This window comes from Mixophyes fleayi, chromosome 7, assembly GCF_038048845.1.
Source record: "Mixophyes fleayi isolate aMixFle1 chromosome 7, aMixFle1.hap1, whole genome shotgun sequence".
NCBI classification, from domain to species: domain Eukaryota; kingdom Metazoa; phylum Chordata; class Amphibia; order Anura; family Limnodynastidae; genus Mixophyes; species Mixophyes fleayi.
Window position 1 is genome coordinate 110,099,453 of NC_134408.1, and position 19,316 is coordinate 110,118,768.

General features: G+C 38.9%; 1 protein-coding gene across 2 annotated transcripts in view; it reads left to right on the forward strand.

Annotated features, from left to right (window-relative positions):
* SPAG16 (sperm associated antigen 16) overlaps nucleotides 1-19,316 on the forward strand; it is a 696,430-nt gene that overhangs the window by 314,884 nt on the left and 362,230 nt on the right. For both annotated transcript variants that reach the window (XM_075180327.1, XM_075180328.1), the window contains exon 12: nucleotides 18,641-18,826. In XM_075180327.1, the coding sequence (XP_075036428.1) occupies nucleotides 18,641-18,826 (186 nt within the window). The remainder of the gene's footprint in view (nucleotides 1-18,640; nucleotides 18,827-19,316) is intronic.

Consider the following 19,316-nt stretch of genomic DNA (forward strand, 5'->3'; position numbering starts at 1 on the left):
TCCCTGCAGCAAAACATGGTTTTGACAAGATACATTTGCTGCCGTTGTTGGGAGCAACAAGTGCATGGAGGAAAAAAAGTTGTTCAATCCAATCATCAGCTACTCTGCAATATTTGGTTGCAGAACGAGCATAAGGGAGGGGGGAGCATGATTCTCCTTCACACCTTCCTGCAATCACTGTAATGCAGTGACTGATAGCATGAGAGGACCAGTGATGGGAGAAGGAGAGGAAATATTCTTCCTCTATTGCCCCAAATCATTGTGGCAGTTACAGTGCACTTCACTGTGAGAGTTTAGGATGGAAGTTAACAAGGTAAGGTTTGAAGGGGTGGATGGAGTTATAAATGAGTGCAGTCATAGGCAAATGGTTGCAGCAATGTTAACAAACGGAGAAGTAGGAAAGAAGCCCAGATCTGAGATTTAGTAAGGACATATTATGACACATGTACAGGGATCCCATTCCAGAGGTTGCAAGCAGTCAAAGGGAATGGTTTGTGTGGAACCACTGGAATGATGCTAACCCAGCAATTGTAATAAACATAATGTAAAAAGATTACAAGTTTTGTTTTGGATAAATTGTTTTCTTAGACTGTCCATGTAGAAATCACTTCAATAAATAGGGTGTTGCTTAATTTAGGCATTTAAAATTCTGTATTTTAATTGGTTAAAACAAACAGACAGAACAATGCAAGGAAACTGAAAATTCAACAGGCTAGACCTTATTGTATAGAGTCATTGCCAGGTTTGCCATGATCACATGAGTTAGTATAGTACACTGACAGTTAACAGTTCAGAATTTGACATGGTTTTTCTAACTATAAGAAATGAAATCAAGATACAGATATGGGATGGAAGAGGGTGAGGGACAAAAGGGAGAAGTAGGGGTACTAGGTGTATATTTTAAGATTCTAATTGGTGCCTATATATATAGAGCACAGATTGTTATTTAAGAAAATAGTTATGGAACAAAAATGCAAGGAGTTCAATTAGCTGTCCTGAAGAAGAGTACAATGTGGGAATACAGTATACTCTATAGTGCAACTAAGATAGTCTCTCCTTAAATATCCACGGGCTTCAACATGTCTTATATCATGTAGATAGTATATAGTATTCTCCATGGCTGCTTTGTGCCAAATGCAATTTTTAAGTTCCTGCGAAGAAGGGGAGACAGTGTTCTTTCAGGTTCTAGCTAGGACGTATTTAGCAGTCGCTAGGATGTGTGAGACCAGCTATTTAGTATTAAGGTTTTGGGGATGATGCAAAGGAGGGAAAATCACGGGTCTTTCAAAATCAGAGTTTCCAATCTAGTCAAGAAGGCTGGGAACCATGGTCCAGTAACAATTACCGGACACAACACCAAATGTGGAGCATAGTTTCCCTGTGGCTACGATTCCGTCAGCATTCGGGATCAGTATTCGGAAGCATCGTATTCAGTCTATCCAGCATGTAGTACCATCTCTAATAGACTTTATAGGAGATTTCCTTTATTCTAGTTGAAATCGAGCTTTTCTCAATTTTTTCTCTTTTGACACCCCTGCCTCCTCATCTGTGGTGGGTTCTAAATCTCTCTCCCATTACTGTTCGTATTGACTCTGGGTAGGGACAAGTGCATTAAGGAATAAGCTATACAGTTGGGAAATCAAGTACAGCTGTGGCATATTAGCTCAAAGGGTGTATTGCTTGAAAGCTGGAGTCAGAGGGAGAGAGGTTAAAAAGTGTTGGATTTGAATAAATTCAAAGTGTCTTAATGTTTTCAAGGTACATTTTTGTTGGTGATCTGACAAAGGAAGCCACTGACCTGGTTTTGCAAAGTTTACAGGGCAACTGAGTCCTGCCTACATTCAGCTAGAGAATCTGTTAGCAGGCATCCCCAGGGGAAAGATGGACTCCCAAGATGGGAGTTATAGGAGAGTTAGGGATAGATAAGTTACACTTAAACTATGGGATCAGTATGGGTTTAACAGTGAATTTTGATATTGGTGGCAAGCATGATGAGGCATGCCTGTGTGATTTGCTTAGCACCCATAAATGTGATAAATTATAATTGTCCAGAAGGTTGGATTCAATATTCATCCAGGACATTGTGTCAGAAAAGTTGATAGAAGCCACAATTTACGAGACCTAAATTATAAGAATTTTTACATTTCCCTCACCTGAGAATTGGTATCTAAGTATCTGTAAATATATTCTTGAAGGTCAAAAGTTCCAGAAAAATTGTGATAGTCTTTAGGTGTGACTTAATTGAGAGTGGCTGGGTTGCGTATAGTGGGACCTAATTTGTCTTCATTTTTCAGTCTGGAATGTTTTTTGTTGTGAGTTTAGGAAATGACCTGTATAAAGATCAAGACTAAAATTAAGTGATGTTTGTTTTTGGTGAAAAATACACTTTAAATTGATCAATTCGTATGTGCAAGTATTTGTAAAATTAATTCAGGATTACATATCCCACTGTTGATAGAAAGTTAGATTCCAGAAAATGACCTTAGTATGAGCAGAAAAAAAATTGTCTGCTGTTAATCAGAAACCCTAAGGGTTATGGCAGTCACTAGCAATATAATGACTTCAAACTCTGCTAAATGTCAGCACAAAGCTATGTTTCTTTAGCCCAAGTTAAACAAAGCGGCATTTTGCTGCATCTCGACTATGAAGAAGGATTCACAGTGTGGCTTGACCTCCCTATTTGAAGGTCTTATTCATCTACACAGAGAGCCAAGGACAAGCAATTTTAGTCTTGGAGAACTTCATTGAATATGAAGACAGCAGTTAAATTCCCAGCCCTCTATGTCAAGGAGCAGCTAAGTGTTCATGGCTGTTTGGAAGACAGTGGGCAATTAACAGGAAAGTGGAAGGAAACTTATGTTAAAGTATATGTGATATATTAGAAACAAGAGAAAGGAATATGGATGGATCAGCTCCAATTAAAGGAGAACAATATACAGTATTTAAATAGTAATTCTATGTTACAGAAAAAAATCTGTTGGCTATCCTGTACGACAAATGACATTATTTGATACAGTCAAGTCCGTCATGGTGATTGCATATTTTGTGGCAAAAATATGAAAACCTTTTTTGAAGTAATCCTATATTTGCATTAGGGTTTAATTGTTTATTTCACTAATAATATTTGGATAAATTGACTAGATGCATTTGGATTATATACTGTATGTATGTTTTCTTCTGTCAGCAAAATCACAACTTTAGAAATACTTGTACCACTGTTCCCTAACGTGCCTCGTAAAGAGGTGAGGGCAGGTCTAACACCTTTTGATGTTTCAAGGGAAGGTGCCTATTTTGGTAGGTTGAGACAGCAAACTTCTAATTATGTTTAAATGAAAAGCAAATAGGGTCATGAACCAAACCAATATTGCAAAAAACTATACATTTATTTGTAACATATGTAAACGTAACTAAGCTAAATGAAGTTAAAATTAAAAAAGACAATCTTGTATATACATTGACTTGTATATGGCATTTATAGACACTATATGGCCAAAAGTATTTGACCCACCTGTTAATTATTGAATTGAGGCGTTTAATTCAGACCCATTGCCAGAGGTGTATAAAATCAAGCACCTAGGCATGCAGTCTCCAGTTGCAAACATTTGCGATACAAAATGGGTTGTTCTGAAGAGCTCAGTGACTTAAAGCGTGGTACCGTGATAGGATGCCATCTTTGCAATAAAACAGTTCGTGAAATTTCATCCCTGCTGGATTTTTCACGGTCAACTGTAAGTGATATTATTAGAAAGTGGAAGCGTTTAGAAATAACAGCAACTCAGCCACGAAGCATAAGACCACGTAAAATCACAGTGTGGGGTCAACAACTACTAAGGCACATGGTTCGTAAAAGCCGCCAACACTCTGCTGAATCCATAGTTGAAGAGTTCCAAACTTCCATTGGCATTAATGTAAGTACAAAAACTGTGTGGCGGGAACTTCATGGAATCGGTTTCCATGGCCGAGCAGCTGAATGGAAGCCTCACATCACCAAGACCAATGCCAAGAGTCGGATGGAGTGGTGTAAAGCACACAGACACTGGACTGTGGAGCAGTGGAAACGTGTTCTGTGGAGTGACGAACCTCGCTTCTCTGTTTGGTGGTCAGGTGGGCGAGTCTGGGTTTAACGGATGCCAGGAGAACGTTACCTGCCTGACCTTATTATGCCAACTGAGAAGTTTGGTGGAGGAGCGATAATAGTGTGGGGCTGTTTTTCAGGGTTTGGTCTAGGGGCCTTATCTCCAGGGAAAGGCAATCGTATTGCTTCAGCATACCAAGTCATTTTGGATAATGCTATGCATCCAACTTTGTGGCAACAGTTTGGGGAAGGCCCTTTTCTATTCCAACATGATTGTGCACAAAGCAAAGACATGGTTTCATGAGTTTGGTGTGGAAGAACTTGACTGGACCGCACAGAGCCCTCACCTCAACCCCATCGAACACCTTTGAGATGAACTGGAACAGAGATCGCGAGCCAATCCAACATCAGTGCCTGACCTCATAAATTCTCTACAAAAGCACTCCAACGTCTTGTGGAAAGTCTTCCAAGAGGAGTGATTGCTGTTATCGCTGCAAAAGGGGGACCAACTCCATATTAAAGTACATGTATATGAATACAATGTCATTCCAGTCCCTGCTGGTGTAATGGGCAAGCGTCCGAATACTTTTGTCCATATAGTGTGTGTGTGTGTGTGTGTGTGTGTGTGTGTATATATATATATATATATATATATATATATATATATATATATATATATATATGTATATATATATATATATATATATATACACACAAACACACAGTGTCATGCTCCATATTTGCCTGCAGAAAACCATTTTTTTCATTCCCAGCACAATGTGGTTGCAATAATATCCAAGTCATTGTAGCTCCATACAAACGTAGGGTATATATACCTACATGCATTCCAGATCTGTGCACTGCATATCATTCGATATACTGCAATTGGGATACGTGTCCTTTTGATTCTCATGTCCATGACAACCAACTCAGACAGGATATAAAAGAAATATGCCGAAATACAGCAAAAAGAAAACATCTCTATCTCTTCTCCAGGAACAGTTTTAAATACTTGTCCACATGTTTCATTGGTGACCACACTGTACAGCATGTTAAAGTGTGTCTGTCATCTCTAGTCCTGAAGGTAACCATTTTTTGTGCATAACTAATATTAAAACAGAATGTAAGCTATCAACTCTCCTGGAACCAATGCTTTACCAGTGCACTTCAGAACCAATCAAGGAGGCAAGGCAAGGTTAGGTGGGACAATCTCGATTTGAAGGCTCTGTCCTGCTATCCCATTCCAAACCTCTTTGTCCCACGGGTATGAAGGCTGGGAGGTATGTTCACTAATACATACCAGAGCAGCAGCGAATGGATGCTGTACGCAACTGCTACTAGCATTGAATTGGTGTTAGGAAGGAGGAGGAGTAAGGTTAAAGGCAGTCAAGTGCTTTCAAATCGTTAGGCACACCAACAGGGTGTAGCCGTTCCCCCATCGTGACGAAACCCCGCTCCCTGTCCTGACTCCCGGTGTTCCATATTTTGGAGGTATGCCTTTAATGATATTGAGCAGAAATATATACATTTAAAAAATGTGCTTTATGTTTATGTTCAGTTCTTATATCATAGCTATTTGTTGTGCAGTTAGGTCCTCCTAAACAGGATCAACCGTGTAGTATCTACATGCGCTTATTCAGCAGCAATGCATCCTTGAAATGTAATTCACACATATGTGCAAGTATGCGTTCTTGTCCTGCAATCTGTATTAAGCACTTGCTGTGTCTACATGAAATGAATCAGTTTCCATTCTCTATAGTAATCATGTTGAGGCAGCATGGTGGCTTAGAGGTTAGCACTTCTGCCTCTCAGCACTGAGGCTATGAGTTCTATGTGGAGTTTGTATGTTCTCCCCGTGTTTGCGTGGGTTTTCTCCGGGTGCTCTGGTTTTCTTCAACACTCCAAAAACATACTAGTAGGTTAACTGGCTGCGATCAAATTGACCCTAGTCTGTGTTTTTGTCTGCCTGTGTGTGTGTTAGGGAATATAGACTGTAAGCTCCAATGGAGCAGGAACTGATGTGAGTGACAAATATTCTCTGTACAGCGCTGCGGAATTAGTGGTGCTATATAAATAGATGATGATGATGTTGACTCAGCTGTCAGAGGTTTTGATGAAAGTTTCTCTGTTTTCCATATTTCCCGGTGAGTACAGAAAATAGTTTAAAAAGATAAACTGCAGGAACCTTACTCCTCTCTAGGTTTAAGTGTGGTGGCTCTGCAGAGGAGAGGGAGATGTTACAATGAAGAGCCTGAGACATTTGGCATTGAGGACCTGTAGGTACCACCTGGTGTCATTCTGACCACCTGGTTAGATATGCTGTTTTATTCCCTTTCATACCACCTGCCCAATTAAAATGGGATTTGTTATGTATTCAACACCATATAACCAATATTCATTCTTCTTAAATTGGCTGATTTGAATGATTTTTATGAATATAACAAATGATTTAGCTAATTGGGATTTGTTTCCTGTTTTTCTTGTAAGTATTAAATGCCACTAACTCAGGTTAGTGCCTATTCCATTTAAAGGTGGATAAAGGGACAATTATCAATAAAGCAAGCTTTGCTGACAGAGACGAGAAATCCTATTTAACAGTTGAGAAGTTAGAGTTTTAGAAAAGGAGTAAGGGCAATCCGTCTTTTATTGCACACATTAAAAGATTACCTAGAACAGTAGAGAGAGAGCATGATCTTCTCTACCAGAGCAGCAGACTGTTTCATGATAAAAAGAATTCTATTCACTGAACTGTAAACAAAGTTTACTTTTCATTAGAAAGCAACAGTTTCTGTAATTTGTTTTGCCTAAAAAATGTGGAAATTTACATAAATTAAGTGAAAAAGATCTATATTACAAACTCCAGAGAAGAGATGGCTTGCTGCTAACTAATTATCCACAGATGGCATATGAAGATTGTTTATTTGATTCTGTTGTTGCAGAGTTTTCTATTAATTTGGCGCTTCCTCACTCATAATGATTGACGCCATCATGAATATGGATGCCTGCTGGATGATTCAATCTCATACATTCTGCAACATTGTTACCTAATGAGTGCTAGGATGATTATCAAAAAGGCGTTATGAAGGGCAAGGGAACGTGGAATCACACGTTGATCAAACAATCTTGCAAATGCATGTATATCATAGCTCTTGGACTGGACCGGTTTAGACAGGACAGATCAGCAGAAGATAAAGGCCACCACTTTAGAAACCTCTGGGACAGTGTTTCTTAAACAGTTCTACCATATTACACTTGTTCATTGGCAGGGAATGCGTTCTTCAAAAACGATCAACATTTTAAATGCAGCCTTACACTATAGTTATCGTATAAACCCACCAAAGCGGCAAAGTGCTTGCTAAACTGCACACTTACAGCAGGCATTATTATTACCATAGATTTGTAAGGCGCTACACTGCTCTGCAGCGGGAATGCAAGACATATACACAAAACAAGGACATGCAAGGCAGACAGAATAAATGCAGAGATGAAAACAAAGGGTATGGAGAACTCTGCTCATTGGAGAGCTTACTTTCTAAGGGGAAGAGCGCACAGCTGAAAGAAGAGGAGCGGGTGTGACTCAGAGTGGCGATTGGGACATTTGTAAGGGTGTATCAATGTGGATAGTATTATCAGGGATAAGGTCACCTCTAAAACAAAAACATGGGTTTTCAGAGAGCTTTAAAGATTTGAAGGCTGTGGAAAAGCCCGTTTGGGCATAGTAAGAACTTCCATAAGTGGTAAGCAGCACAGGAAAGTACTTGTAGACGGGAGTGAGAGGTGGTTATAAGTACAATATTTATTTTGGTTACCAGAGATGAGACAAGGGGAAGATCAGAGGTAGATCTAAGAGGGCGGGAGGGGGAAGTATTTTGATATCGGATTTAAGATATAAGAAGGGCTGGTGTTGCTGAGGGCTTTGTAGGTATTGATGAGTAAATTGAATTTGATTCTGGAGGACACAGCTAGCCAGTGTGTAGCTTTGAAGAGGAAGATCAGTCTTGCAGCAGCATTTAGGTTTGGATTGAAGTGTGGATATATGGGTGTCTGGAATGCCAGATAGCAGGAGGTTGCAGTAGTCAAGATGGGATATGTTGAGAGAATGGATAAGAGTTTTGGTAGAATGATGAGTAAGAAAAGGGCATATACTGGCAATGTTTTTAAGGTGGAGTCGACAGGACTAGAACAGAGTCTGGATGTGAGTAATAAAGCAGAGGACAGAATCATGTGTGACAACAAGGCAGCAGGCTTGGGAGACTGAGGAAACTGTGGTGTTGTTGATGAGGAAGATTAGGAGGATGTGACTCTGGCAGGAGGGAAGATAAGCTCTGTTTTGCACATGTTGAGCTTTAGTTAGCTTTGGGACATCCATGTGGAGATAGTTGGTTTGTGAGATAGTACAGAAGGTGAGAGGTCAATGGAAGAAATATAGATTTGGGTGTCATCAGTGTAGAGGTGGTGCTGGAGGCCGAATGAGCGAATTAGTGCCCCAAGGGAAGAGGTGTTAAATGAAAAAAGTAAAGAGCCAAGAACAGAGCCTTGTAGGACCCCAACAGATGGCGAGAGTGGGAGGGGAGGATGTGCAAGAGGTAGATACACTTTAGGAGCATTTTGATAGGTAGGAATTGAACCAGGAAAGATTTGTGTCATGAAGGACAATCATATTATCTTTAATACCTTGTCCATGTTTTATTATGCATATTCTGAGATATTATTTTTTTTTTTTTACCTGCAGCCATACGATAAATGTTTTGGGTGCGTTTTTTTTGTTTGTTCTTTTAAAGATGATTACTCACAATCATAACGGGCCTGATTCACAATCAAACCTAAGCGGATCCTATGATTGAAAAAGTTGTGTGTATATGTATGTATGCCATATTCAGAGTTAAAGATGCAAGCAGATTTGAATGAGTAGCCGATTCGTCCACTTGACAAGAGACGTCTAAATTGCGAACATGTACAGCCTTTTATTTTATATATTACGAATGCAAATGCTATGAAGCGTCATTTAGATTTGAGTAACCTAACAAGTACAGCAGGAACAATTTCCTCCCATGCATACTTTGCTACAACAAAGGGGTCTATGCATCAACCTTTTTTGACACTTAAAAGATGCAGAAACTATTGTTTTTGTATCTTTTAAGTATGTTTGCCATGCATTAACTGCCTAAGGCAAATTACGTTCAGCATTGCAGTCCCCATAGATTACTATGGAGACTACGATGTTCTGCAACACATCAAGTTTTGATAAACTTTGCATTGTGCAGACAGGTAATGCCATCTCAGGATAGCGTTATCTGTCTTTTCCAATGGGATTCTGCTGAAGCCTCTCTGGCTTTGCAGAATCCGGTACAGTGGAAGTGCTGTGCGCTTTAGGAAAATAAGATTGCAGCATTGGGGTCACTTCGCCGGTGCTGCCAGAGTAGCTTCGGCATGGTGCATCTTAGTGGTGCATAAATATGCATTGTTGCGGTTTGCAGCCATGCATATTCAGGAGTACCACATATTATTGATGCATAGACCCCTAAATCCTAAAAGATTGAAATGCAAATACTAAAGTGTCTGTGAATCAATGCAAACCTCTAATTACAATCGGTTCGGGTGTTCGTCACCATCATCCTCTGTTACTTACACGTGCCCCATACCACCCGTAATTAAAACCACTATTTTCTGGAGTTACTGGCTATATTGAACAAAAAAAATGTAATATCAGTTCAGAATATATTATGTAGAAATAGACAGTGGCTTTTAGCAACTAAGGTAAAAAAAAAAAAAAATTCTGTAAGACTAAATTTCTCACATGCTTATGGATGAACTCTCTCTCTCTTTCTTAATATGCATATCCAGACTTGTGCTAGCAGTAATTGGGTGGTTTGACAATATCTTCATATTGTAACAGGCAGTATATATCCCTAGACATGAACTTTGTAAAACTGATTCTCAACAGTGGAGATTCATAATAATAAAACTTTGTCTTAGGTTACTGAGATATTTCACAAATAAGCCCTGGAGCTGCCATTATGAGCAAGCTTAATAAAATTGTCCATCCCTTTGACCTCATCAATGTTTTTCAGAGCTTGAAATTGCTTAATTGGTTCAAAGGTCGTCAATTTCAAGTTGATTGTGCATCTCTGAACTTTAATCCATTGTACAAACTCTCTCTATAACGATTATTAAGCAGTGGCTTCTGCTTCACTTCAGTTCTTTGAAACTTTATTATCAATGTCATTCTATATGAAAAAAGACTGAAAATGTATGTGTTACACTGTAATTAGTGAATATACAGTACATGCATAAAGGTAATGGAGAAAAAAATTGAAACAACAATAGTGCGTTGGGTGCCGCCATTAAAACCTGTAGGTTAATGTGTGTATGGATACAGCACCATTCTTCCACAACTGATGTCCGGTTAATGATGGTGGAAAACTCTGTCTCAGGCGTCTTTCCTGAATATCCCATATATGCTCACTTGGGGTAAGATCTGATTACTGGGAAGGCTATAACATAGGAATAACAGCAAAGACAATAAAGTCAGTTTAATCAACCATTGAACAACCACACATGCTCTGCGGATGGAGGTATTGTCATCCTCAATTCTATGGGAATGACTGGACCCACACCATCTAGGAAAATGCCTTCACAACATTGCAGAAACCCCAGAACCCTTCACTCAGGACTGTAGATTGTCTCCTCACAAGCACTGTTTGTCGCGAAGATGATGAAGGATGATTTATTTGACCATATGACCTTCCTCCACTGGTCTGTAGTACAATGGCTGTTCTCTTTACACAGCCATCCAGCTATGGAATGCTGCTCTATGTGCTTCACATTGGACCATTACTTTTATTAAACTGGCTGTTTGTATTACATGATGAAATGTAAAGTCAATTCATCTGCAGCTGTTTGCCTGTTTTGCCTTGCACTTTATACTGGGATGTCATCATCCTGGAATATGCACTTTCACCCATTGTTTCCCTTTGCTATTGATGTTTTTCCTTTGAAGTTCTACCCTGACATCCCCTTAGACACCATTGCTTGTGAAGCACTAGCAAGTTGAGCTGATTTGGTCATGAAGCTCAGGCAAATGCTTGCCAACAATCACTCTTCTAAGGTTTCCATCAGGGTAGTGTATGTATTGCACCTGGCTCACTGCATAAATGAAATGCTACATTTGTGACCCTGATACTTAAATGAGCAAAAAACTGAGTTAACTGGGCAAACTCGTAGACTTCCCTCCAGGAATGAAGGGCTGCACAAAACATCTGAAGTGTAGGACCGTATGTAGAAGTGGAATCTTAGGGGAAAGTTCAGCAATGTAAATTAAAGTTTAAGACTCAATTTTCAGATAAACCAAACAAATCTCATTTATCCGCTTACAACTCTAGATAAGTTTTAATCAACATCAGTACTAAGGAAGTGGAAACTTCATGAGTAAGCAGACCAAAGAAATATAGATAGATTGCACTTTGTTATGCGTTTGTATGTGGGTCACACAGAGGTAGACCTAGCAAAGGGTTCACAAGCCCACCTGAAACCGGCTGTAAGCGTTTTGTTTTATATATGTTGTAGGCAAATAAAAAGAGGCAATAAAAGTTTTTTGCACTGCACAAGCCCCTTGTAAAGGATACCCTTCTCCAACATGTTTAGAATCACATGGCAAAAAGCAAAGAGTGCCAGAATATATTTTCCAATGTTTGGAAGCATTCACCAACACACCAGCTGGATTCTAGACTTTTAAACTGTCTCCCACTCAAAAATGTCAAATTTCAAAGGAGCTTTGCACTAAAACTGTCTTACTGTTTTAAACTTTATTATAATTAAGTTTAATTAAGCTTATTTAATATATAAATACATTATTAATAATAATGGTGTAAATAGCACAAATGTGCTGTAACATAAGCTAGTACCCTATTGATAGTTCTGTGCACAATCATTTTAAATAAGTCTCTCTATGGGCTTGATTCATATTAAGATGCATTTACATGCAAGTTGTGTTGTAAAAGGTAGCACAGAACTTGAGCATAGTTCCGACCATATTCAAATTGAAGTGGATCTCTAGATGCGTTTGGATTTGAATCTGGTTCTGCTTAAATGGTATTTGCCTTACAAACAGACGGACAGTGCAGGTTACAATATAAGGTCACATCAGAACACATTCTATTATAAAATAAATGAACAACTTGTTTACAATATAATTATTAATATAAATATGGATTTTCCCCCCAAAAAAATTTACATTCATAATAATTCAAGATACTTGCGTTTTTATAGTCATTCTAAGTTCCATGCATACGTGTAGTTCTTAAATCAAATACTATGCTGTGTCAGTCATCATTTTCCGTCGGTACTTACACCTGCCCTGTAGCTGCTGCAAATGATACAGCTCAAACTAAGTGTATTTACGAGAAACAGGACTTGAATCGGCCACATCTGCGTTGAACCGCTCTCGGTATGCCCTTACTGTGCATTGCCTATATTAGTCCGCCCCTTCCCTTCATTGCTCCGCCTCTCAAGTTGTAGGATGTTATAAGTGTCATTTTCATTTGGACGTAAATTGCATGCAATTACTTTCATTGGTGTAAGGTCCGTTTCTGAGTATGTATAGAGCTATTTCATGCAAGATACACTATGCAAATGGACACACGTCCGAGCATGAATCAGGCCCCATATGTGCAGTGTGGTACTTATTACTGAGAGAACAATAGTACATTTATGTCTAAGAAAACCTTTGGCCATAAGGTATTGTGAAAAAAGTCAATCAAGCATTTTTTTAAGTATGCCTTAATAGGAAGAACTTTTATGTTACGGTCTGTGGATGCATCTTAAATTTACTCTAGCAGACAGCTCAGTCTGGCAAATATACTTGCTTATTCCTGGGACCACCCCTCCGGAATATCCTGGAGGGGAGGTGACGCAATTCACATCACCACATCCTTGCTCCGCGATGCATGATGATGCGGTTCAGAGAGGGGGCCATCACGATGGATGCAAATTGCATCATCGGGACCCACTTGGTGAGACCTGATGCCGCAAAACACTTCATCAAGGCCCCATCCTCTTTAGAAGAAGGAAAGGCAGGATCAAGGAGGGTGACTTATTACTGTTGGGAATCGAGGAAAACTACCCGAAATTTTTTTCCTAGACGTTCCAGAAAGTAGTCAAGTATGAGTTCACTATAGGTAAAGCAACCACAGCTACACTATACTGTTTGTGTTGGGCAAGGGAGTGTTTGTGCTTGACAAGTTTATCATCCTCTATTTGAGTTATATAATAGGGTTTTAAACATGCTGTACAAATGGATCAGCTGTGCATGATGCAGCATTTGCAGAAAGCATTTAATTATTTTTTACACTGCCAGCACATTTCTGCTCTTTCCTCCATATTTGGCTTTGCATGGCCACTTTGCACGGGCCCAGTGAACGCGGCTTAAGGAGGCGTTAGGGTGAACAGAAGGCTGCACGTATGTTAATGACATTAATCATTACCTTATGTCCTATTGCACCTTTTTCTCCCTGTGCAGAAATCCACCATCACCTTGAAGGTCAGCTCTGCTTCTTTATTATGCAGAGCTGCGCTACAAGTAATACCTAAATATTTCATATGGCGCCATTCTGCACTAAAAGGGGCTCTATGTATGTTGGTATGCAGAGACCTAACTATTTATCTTGTGCACATTGAATATAGATATTCATCTCATGGTTGATGCCAATTTTTGCAATAGACTAATTATTCCACATAGTTCAGAATGTTTAAGCGTAAATACTGTTGCTAAATGCACAGAAAGACACTCTGATAGGCAAGTGATCTGCAAGAGTTCTACAGCTGCTGACTGACAGATTAAATAACCCAAATCTTCCAGCTCTGTCTCTTTCCTTCATTCCGCTACTCTTCATTGCGGGTATTTAGTATTTCCGCATTTTATTAAATAAATATTGTCCATGCAAGAGCCATGTTATTTATACTTGTAGGTGCTTTTTATTAAACACATTGAGAAAGAATAAGAAAATTGGATCCCATTGAAGTGTATACATGGATGTTTTCCCTATGCTGAATTCTGCATTCTGTTTATTAAAAAAAAAAGAAGCAATGGCTCTGATTTTTATTTTAATGTTCTTCCCCAGAGACGCCAATGAGAACGTGAAAAACTACCAAAGCTAGAAGTAAATGTAGGAAAAAGTGATGTAAAAAAGCATCATTTCACCTGCATTTTTAATGTGTTTTTTATGAGTAGAAGAAAACACCCTTAGAGAGCAATGTATGATCTATGTGTAGTTCCTGTCTTTGCAATATTAATCCATACACTCCCAGTGCGGTCTCTTGCCAGCTCTTTTTCTCTAGTTACACAGTTATGATCTTGCAATTTTATCTCACTGATGTAAACAAGTGCCAACTTCTCAGGTATTTTTCCTGCTATATTTTAAGCTGAAGTTCTAATTTTCCTAGGGTCTGCTCAGTTATTAACTGCCGATTACCATTACATTATTAACCCATTTTCCCATAATCTAGATTTATACAACCGTAGAAAGAGTATTAGTCTGTGACAGTGTATATTTATCTTGCTATCAACTCTGGAATAAGGCCAGTTAGAGCTAATTTAAGGTTTCAGTGGAAATGGTATTTAAACTACTATTAGATTGTTTGCCTATTAAATTTAATACAATACAGGTAATCTACATTATTAAAGGTACAAGCATACATGCATTCAGTCCATATTGTCTTTCTGTTTGAGTTGTATGCCCCAATTTTATTGAATGGAATTAAATGCATCTGAAATGTAACTTTAGAAAGGTATTGAAGATCCCTAGGGTGACTGCAATATAGGTGAGTGGTCCCGGGTTCACAACAAAAAGTGGGAGCTCAGCGGATGCCACGATGGCACCATATTATGACCCTATTAGGGGGTGGCAAGAACTCCACTATTAAGGAGTCACCAGAGGGTGGTCCCCCCAACATGATGGGAGCGGGTATCGAATGCCATGAGGGCCACTTATATTGTATAGAGGGGGATGGCTTTATCAACTAAGGCCCAGCAAGGGCCTTAGTTGAGGGCCACAGGAAAGCAGCATGAGGAGGAAGAAGAACCCCTTGTACCAAGCACTCCCATTGAGATAACCCCCTGAGAAGTGCTGCCAGAAGTAGCAGTGACAGCTAGTATGTAATGTCCATGCTTATTGTGCTGGAGGAAGAGGTGATGTAATAAAGTTTTAGTTTATTTGAACTAAGATGGCCACGCACCCAATTGTATAGCCATCTTGCACTGCACCACCATTTTGAACAGTAATGTCCACTACACTTAACTGTGTTAAACACTTGTGTTTTCCTGGTGGCCCTCTGGTCTGTTATTGCCCATACCCACCAGCTAGCCGTGGTAAAGAACCACATGTGCTCATCAGATGAGAGGGGTCTTCACAGTTTGCTAACCCTATCCCCTCATGGCTGGCACTTTAAGCCCCACCCCCTCAGAGGTAGCGTAATATTTCTTTTTGCTTGTGCATGACACTGATGTGATGTTAATAGAAGCCTACTTTTTTCCAGAAGAGGTTGACAAAACTTTCTTTCTATTACCATTGATGCACGAAGGGTAGATAAAATTGTCCATGTACATTATGGCTGCTAGTCATATAGAAGCATGGGGACTACAATTGGCAGCATGACTGGAATACTAGCTATTTGTCACAGAAATATTAAAGGCTTTATCATATTGACCTCTATCTAGTTTCCTCCTCAACATTCCTGAATCCTCCAGCACACATACTTCCATGAGAGTGGAAGTATGTGTGACAGGAGGAGGAGAATGCAGCTTTTAGAGAGTATGGACATGATGAGTAATTGTTTAGCTTTTTCAGCTTTGAATAATTTTACTTGTTACAGATTTATAAAGTCAGACTTTAAACTTTCTTATAATTATAACAATGTAGTCAATTGACATATTTCACATCTGTAAATGGTATAGTAATCATCACAGTAACTTACAATCTGTAGGTTATATAAAATACTCACTTGATTCACGTTTTGGAAAAAAATGTCACTGCATATACCTATTTTTAATGATACACTGTAAGGATCACTTCATGATGCAGGGACAGAATCGTGTGCTGGAATATGTGGGCTGTTATTGGGTAGTTCAGCTTGCAAGCAGAATGAGGCAGAACAATCACATTACAGCTAAAATAAATGTTGCAGCGATGCTTGGCTTCCGTGACCATCTGCTTCACTGTAAATGAAATGAATCAACATTCCTTTTGCAGTAAAACATGTCAAATAGAAATAAAAATAGTTTAATATGAAATTAAGTTTGCTTGCAACAGGAGAAAACACAATTTTATCTTCTTTTTTATTTAAGTTGATTTGACATTGCACGCTCTATATGCTGAGTTTCATGTTCTTATCACAGCAGAAAGCAAACTTAGAATAAAGTATAATTTGTTTCTATTTGAATACACAATTTGCAACATTCACCAATACTGTACCTTTGGAAGCAGGCTTAAGCTTGTTATTAAAATATGTTTTAATACTCACAAATATTGCTACGTATCTCCCCAGTTCCCATTGAACCCCAATTCTCCCAAACCATTTGCCTTCAAAACAGTCCGTCTTGTGGTTCTGTTCTATATAGATCTGTAGGGATGAATGCAAAAGTGTTTCTGCCATAAGCAAGTATGAGTGCAATAGAATGCAAGTGCTAGTGGGAGGATTAAGAGGCTGAATTCATTAAAAACTAAGAAAATCAAATGCTATCTTCTTAGTCTGGTCACTTTATGAGACACACTCTTTATTTAACCTTCAACAAATTATACCCCTCTCTATACCTCCCTTTTTTCAGTCAACGATGTGATTGTCAATACCCTGACAGTAGTGTGTAGGGATTTAGGTCCTAAAAATTATGTAGTGGTGGCCCTGCAGGGAAACACTGGTGGTGAGAGGGGCATGAATGGTCCTGAATGAGCACCTTCTCTGCCAAATCTATGTGTCACGGTCAAAACATGGGGAAGTCTAGTTAACAAGCAATACGGGGAAACATGTACCACTGCAATAATTGATTTGTTATTGCCATCTCAGGATGACAAGAAAATGAAATATAGCACTTTTCAATGGTGTATGTATGTATATATATATATATATATATATATATATATATATATATATATATATATATACATACAAGTTAACCCGTGCATGATACTCGTGCATTCTAGTCAAATCAAGCTACTTAAGGTGTTAAAAAGGCTCTTGTCATGCATTTGGGCCTAGCCCAGGCCTCCTCAGGGGAAGAGCGTAACTTCCCGACGCAAGCGCCCCTTTTTAACGTGGTTTTATCCACATGTCATCACCTCATCCTTCATCTTTATCGCCACATCTATCCAGATGTCTATCCAGACACAGGGATCTCTCTCAGCGGTCCTGAGTATCACACTCCTCTCGCTCTGTCACCCCCGGCAACCACCAACCACTCCCAACTGTCACCCCCGGCAACCACCAACCACTCCCAACTGTCACTTCTCCTTCAAGAAATATATATATTTTTTTAAAATCTTTATAAACACTTTTAACAATTAACAAATTAAATTAACAAATTAAAAACATTTTAGTATACCAAATTTCAGCCCTTTCTGAATTTTTTTTCCACACACACTAAGAATTTAGTAGGTCAGTGCATAACTCCGCCCAGCAGGTGGCGCTGCAGCTTGTTTTTTTTTTTCACACACAGACACACGCCACTAGGCTTTTATAATATATATATATATATATATATATATATATATATATATATATATATATATATATATATATATATATATATATAGATAGATATATAGATAGATATAGATATAGATACACATATAACCATCACTTTTTATTTAGAGGCTTGGGGGTTTGCAAAAGTGGAGATGTTGCCTAAAGCAAACCAATCAGATTCTAGCTGTCATTTTGTAGAATGCACTAAATAAATGACAGCTAGAATCTGATTGGTTGCTATAGGCAACATATATACTTTTTCAAACCCGTAAATATACCATTTGAGCTCTCCGTTCCACCACCCATGAGTAAATCTGCTACCTGGGTCACATATGTGCATATCCTCTGGGGACTGGCTCAGCGAAGGCATAATATAACCCTTTCCTCTCCGAGCCAGTATCACTGAAGCAGTTCACACGGTAGTTTACGCATTAACACGGTTATATTTTATTGATAGGATGCAGCGATAGGTTATGATTGAGGTGATAAAAAAAATCAGCCGTATTGCTGCATATAAATAGAAACCTTGGTGCTTTGTGATTTTAGCAATCTATACTGACGAAATGCATCATACCTTAGTGATGTCACACTTTCTTAATTTAATTTATAGGCTTACATTGTCATGACTGGTTCAGCCCAGTGATGGATACCTCTACTATGTGCTTAGGACATATACAATTTAAATTCCCCTTGTAAACATTTCCATTAGTGGCTGTAATAATTATTGCATTAGCTTTACCGTTTTTCACTTGACATGTGAATGTTCGTCAAAATCTTAATAACTTTGCTTTGGATCTGACTTTACCCATTTGTGTTTTGTGCTCCTTACAGTGGCACTAAGCTGGCAACATGTTCTGGTGACACAACGGTTCGGATCTGGGACTTTGCAAAGTCAGAGTGTATCCTGACACTGGAAGGCCATACCCATGCGGTATGGGGCTGCTCCTGGCACACGTGTGGGGACTTCTTGGCTTCCTGTTCCTTGGATAACAACAGCAAAATATGGGATCTCAACAGGTGAGCTGTTGTTGTTATTATTATTAGTATTGTTAAATTAGTATTGCCATGATAAATGAATGATAAAATCCTCCCCTCCACCTGCTTCTGTCTTCACATGATATGTTGAGAGTCCAACTATGTGTGTGTAACTGGAGTGAGGGATTTTGAAAAGGAGTTATGTAGGAGGGCAGATCAGAAAAAGAATGCAGATGCATGCATAAAGGTTACTTAGCTTGTGGGATTGCTGCTTTATCCTTCATTTATTTATTCAAATTATTCTGTGGCCCTGTGGAGCTTACAGTCTAAATTTTGTGTTTGGCATTTAGGGGCCTATTTATCAACCTATAATCCCACAAAAAGAGCAGTTTGCATGGAATTAAAGCATAGAAATAGTAACATGACTATTTATTAATAGAGGACTGCAGTCTCCGATATCTTCTGTGATTCCAGCCTATTCAATCGCAAATCCAGACCCTATAAGTGTCTATGGGGTTTGCAATTTTGCCCT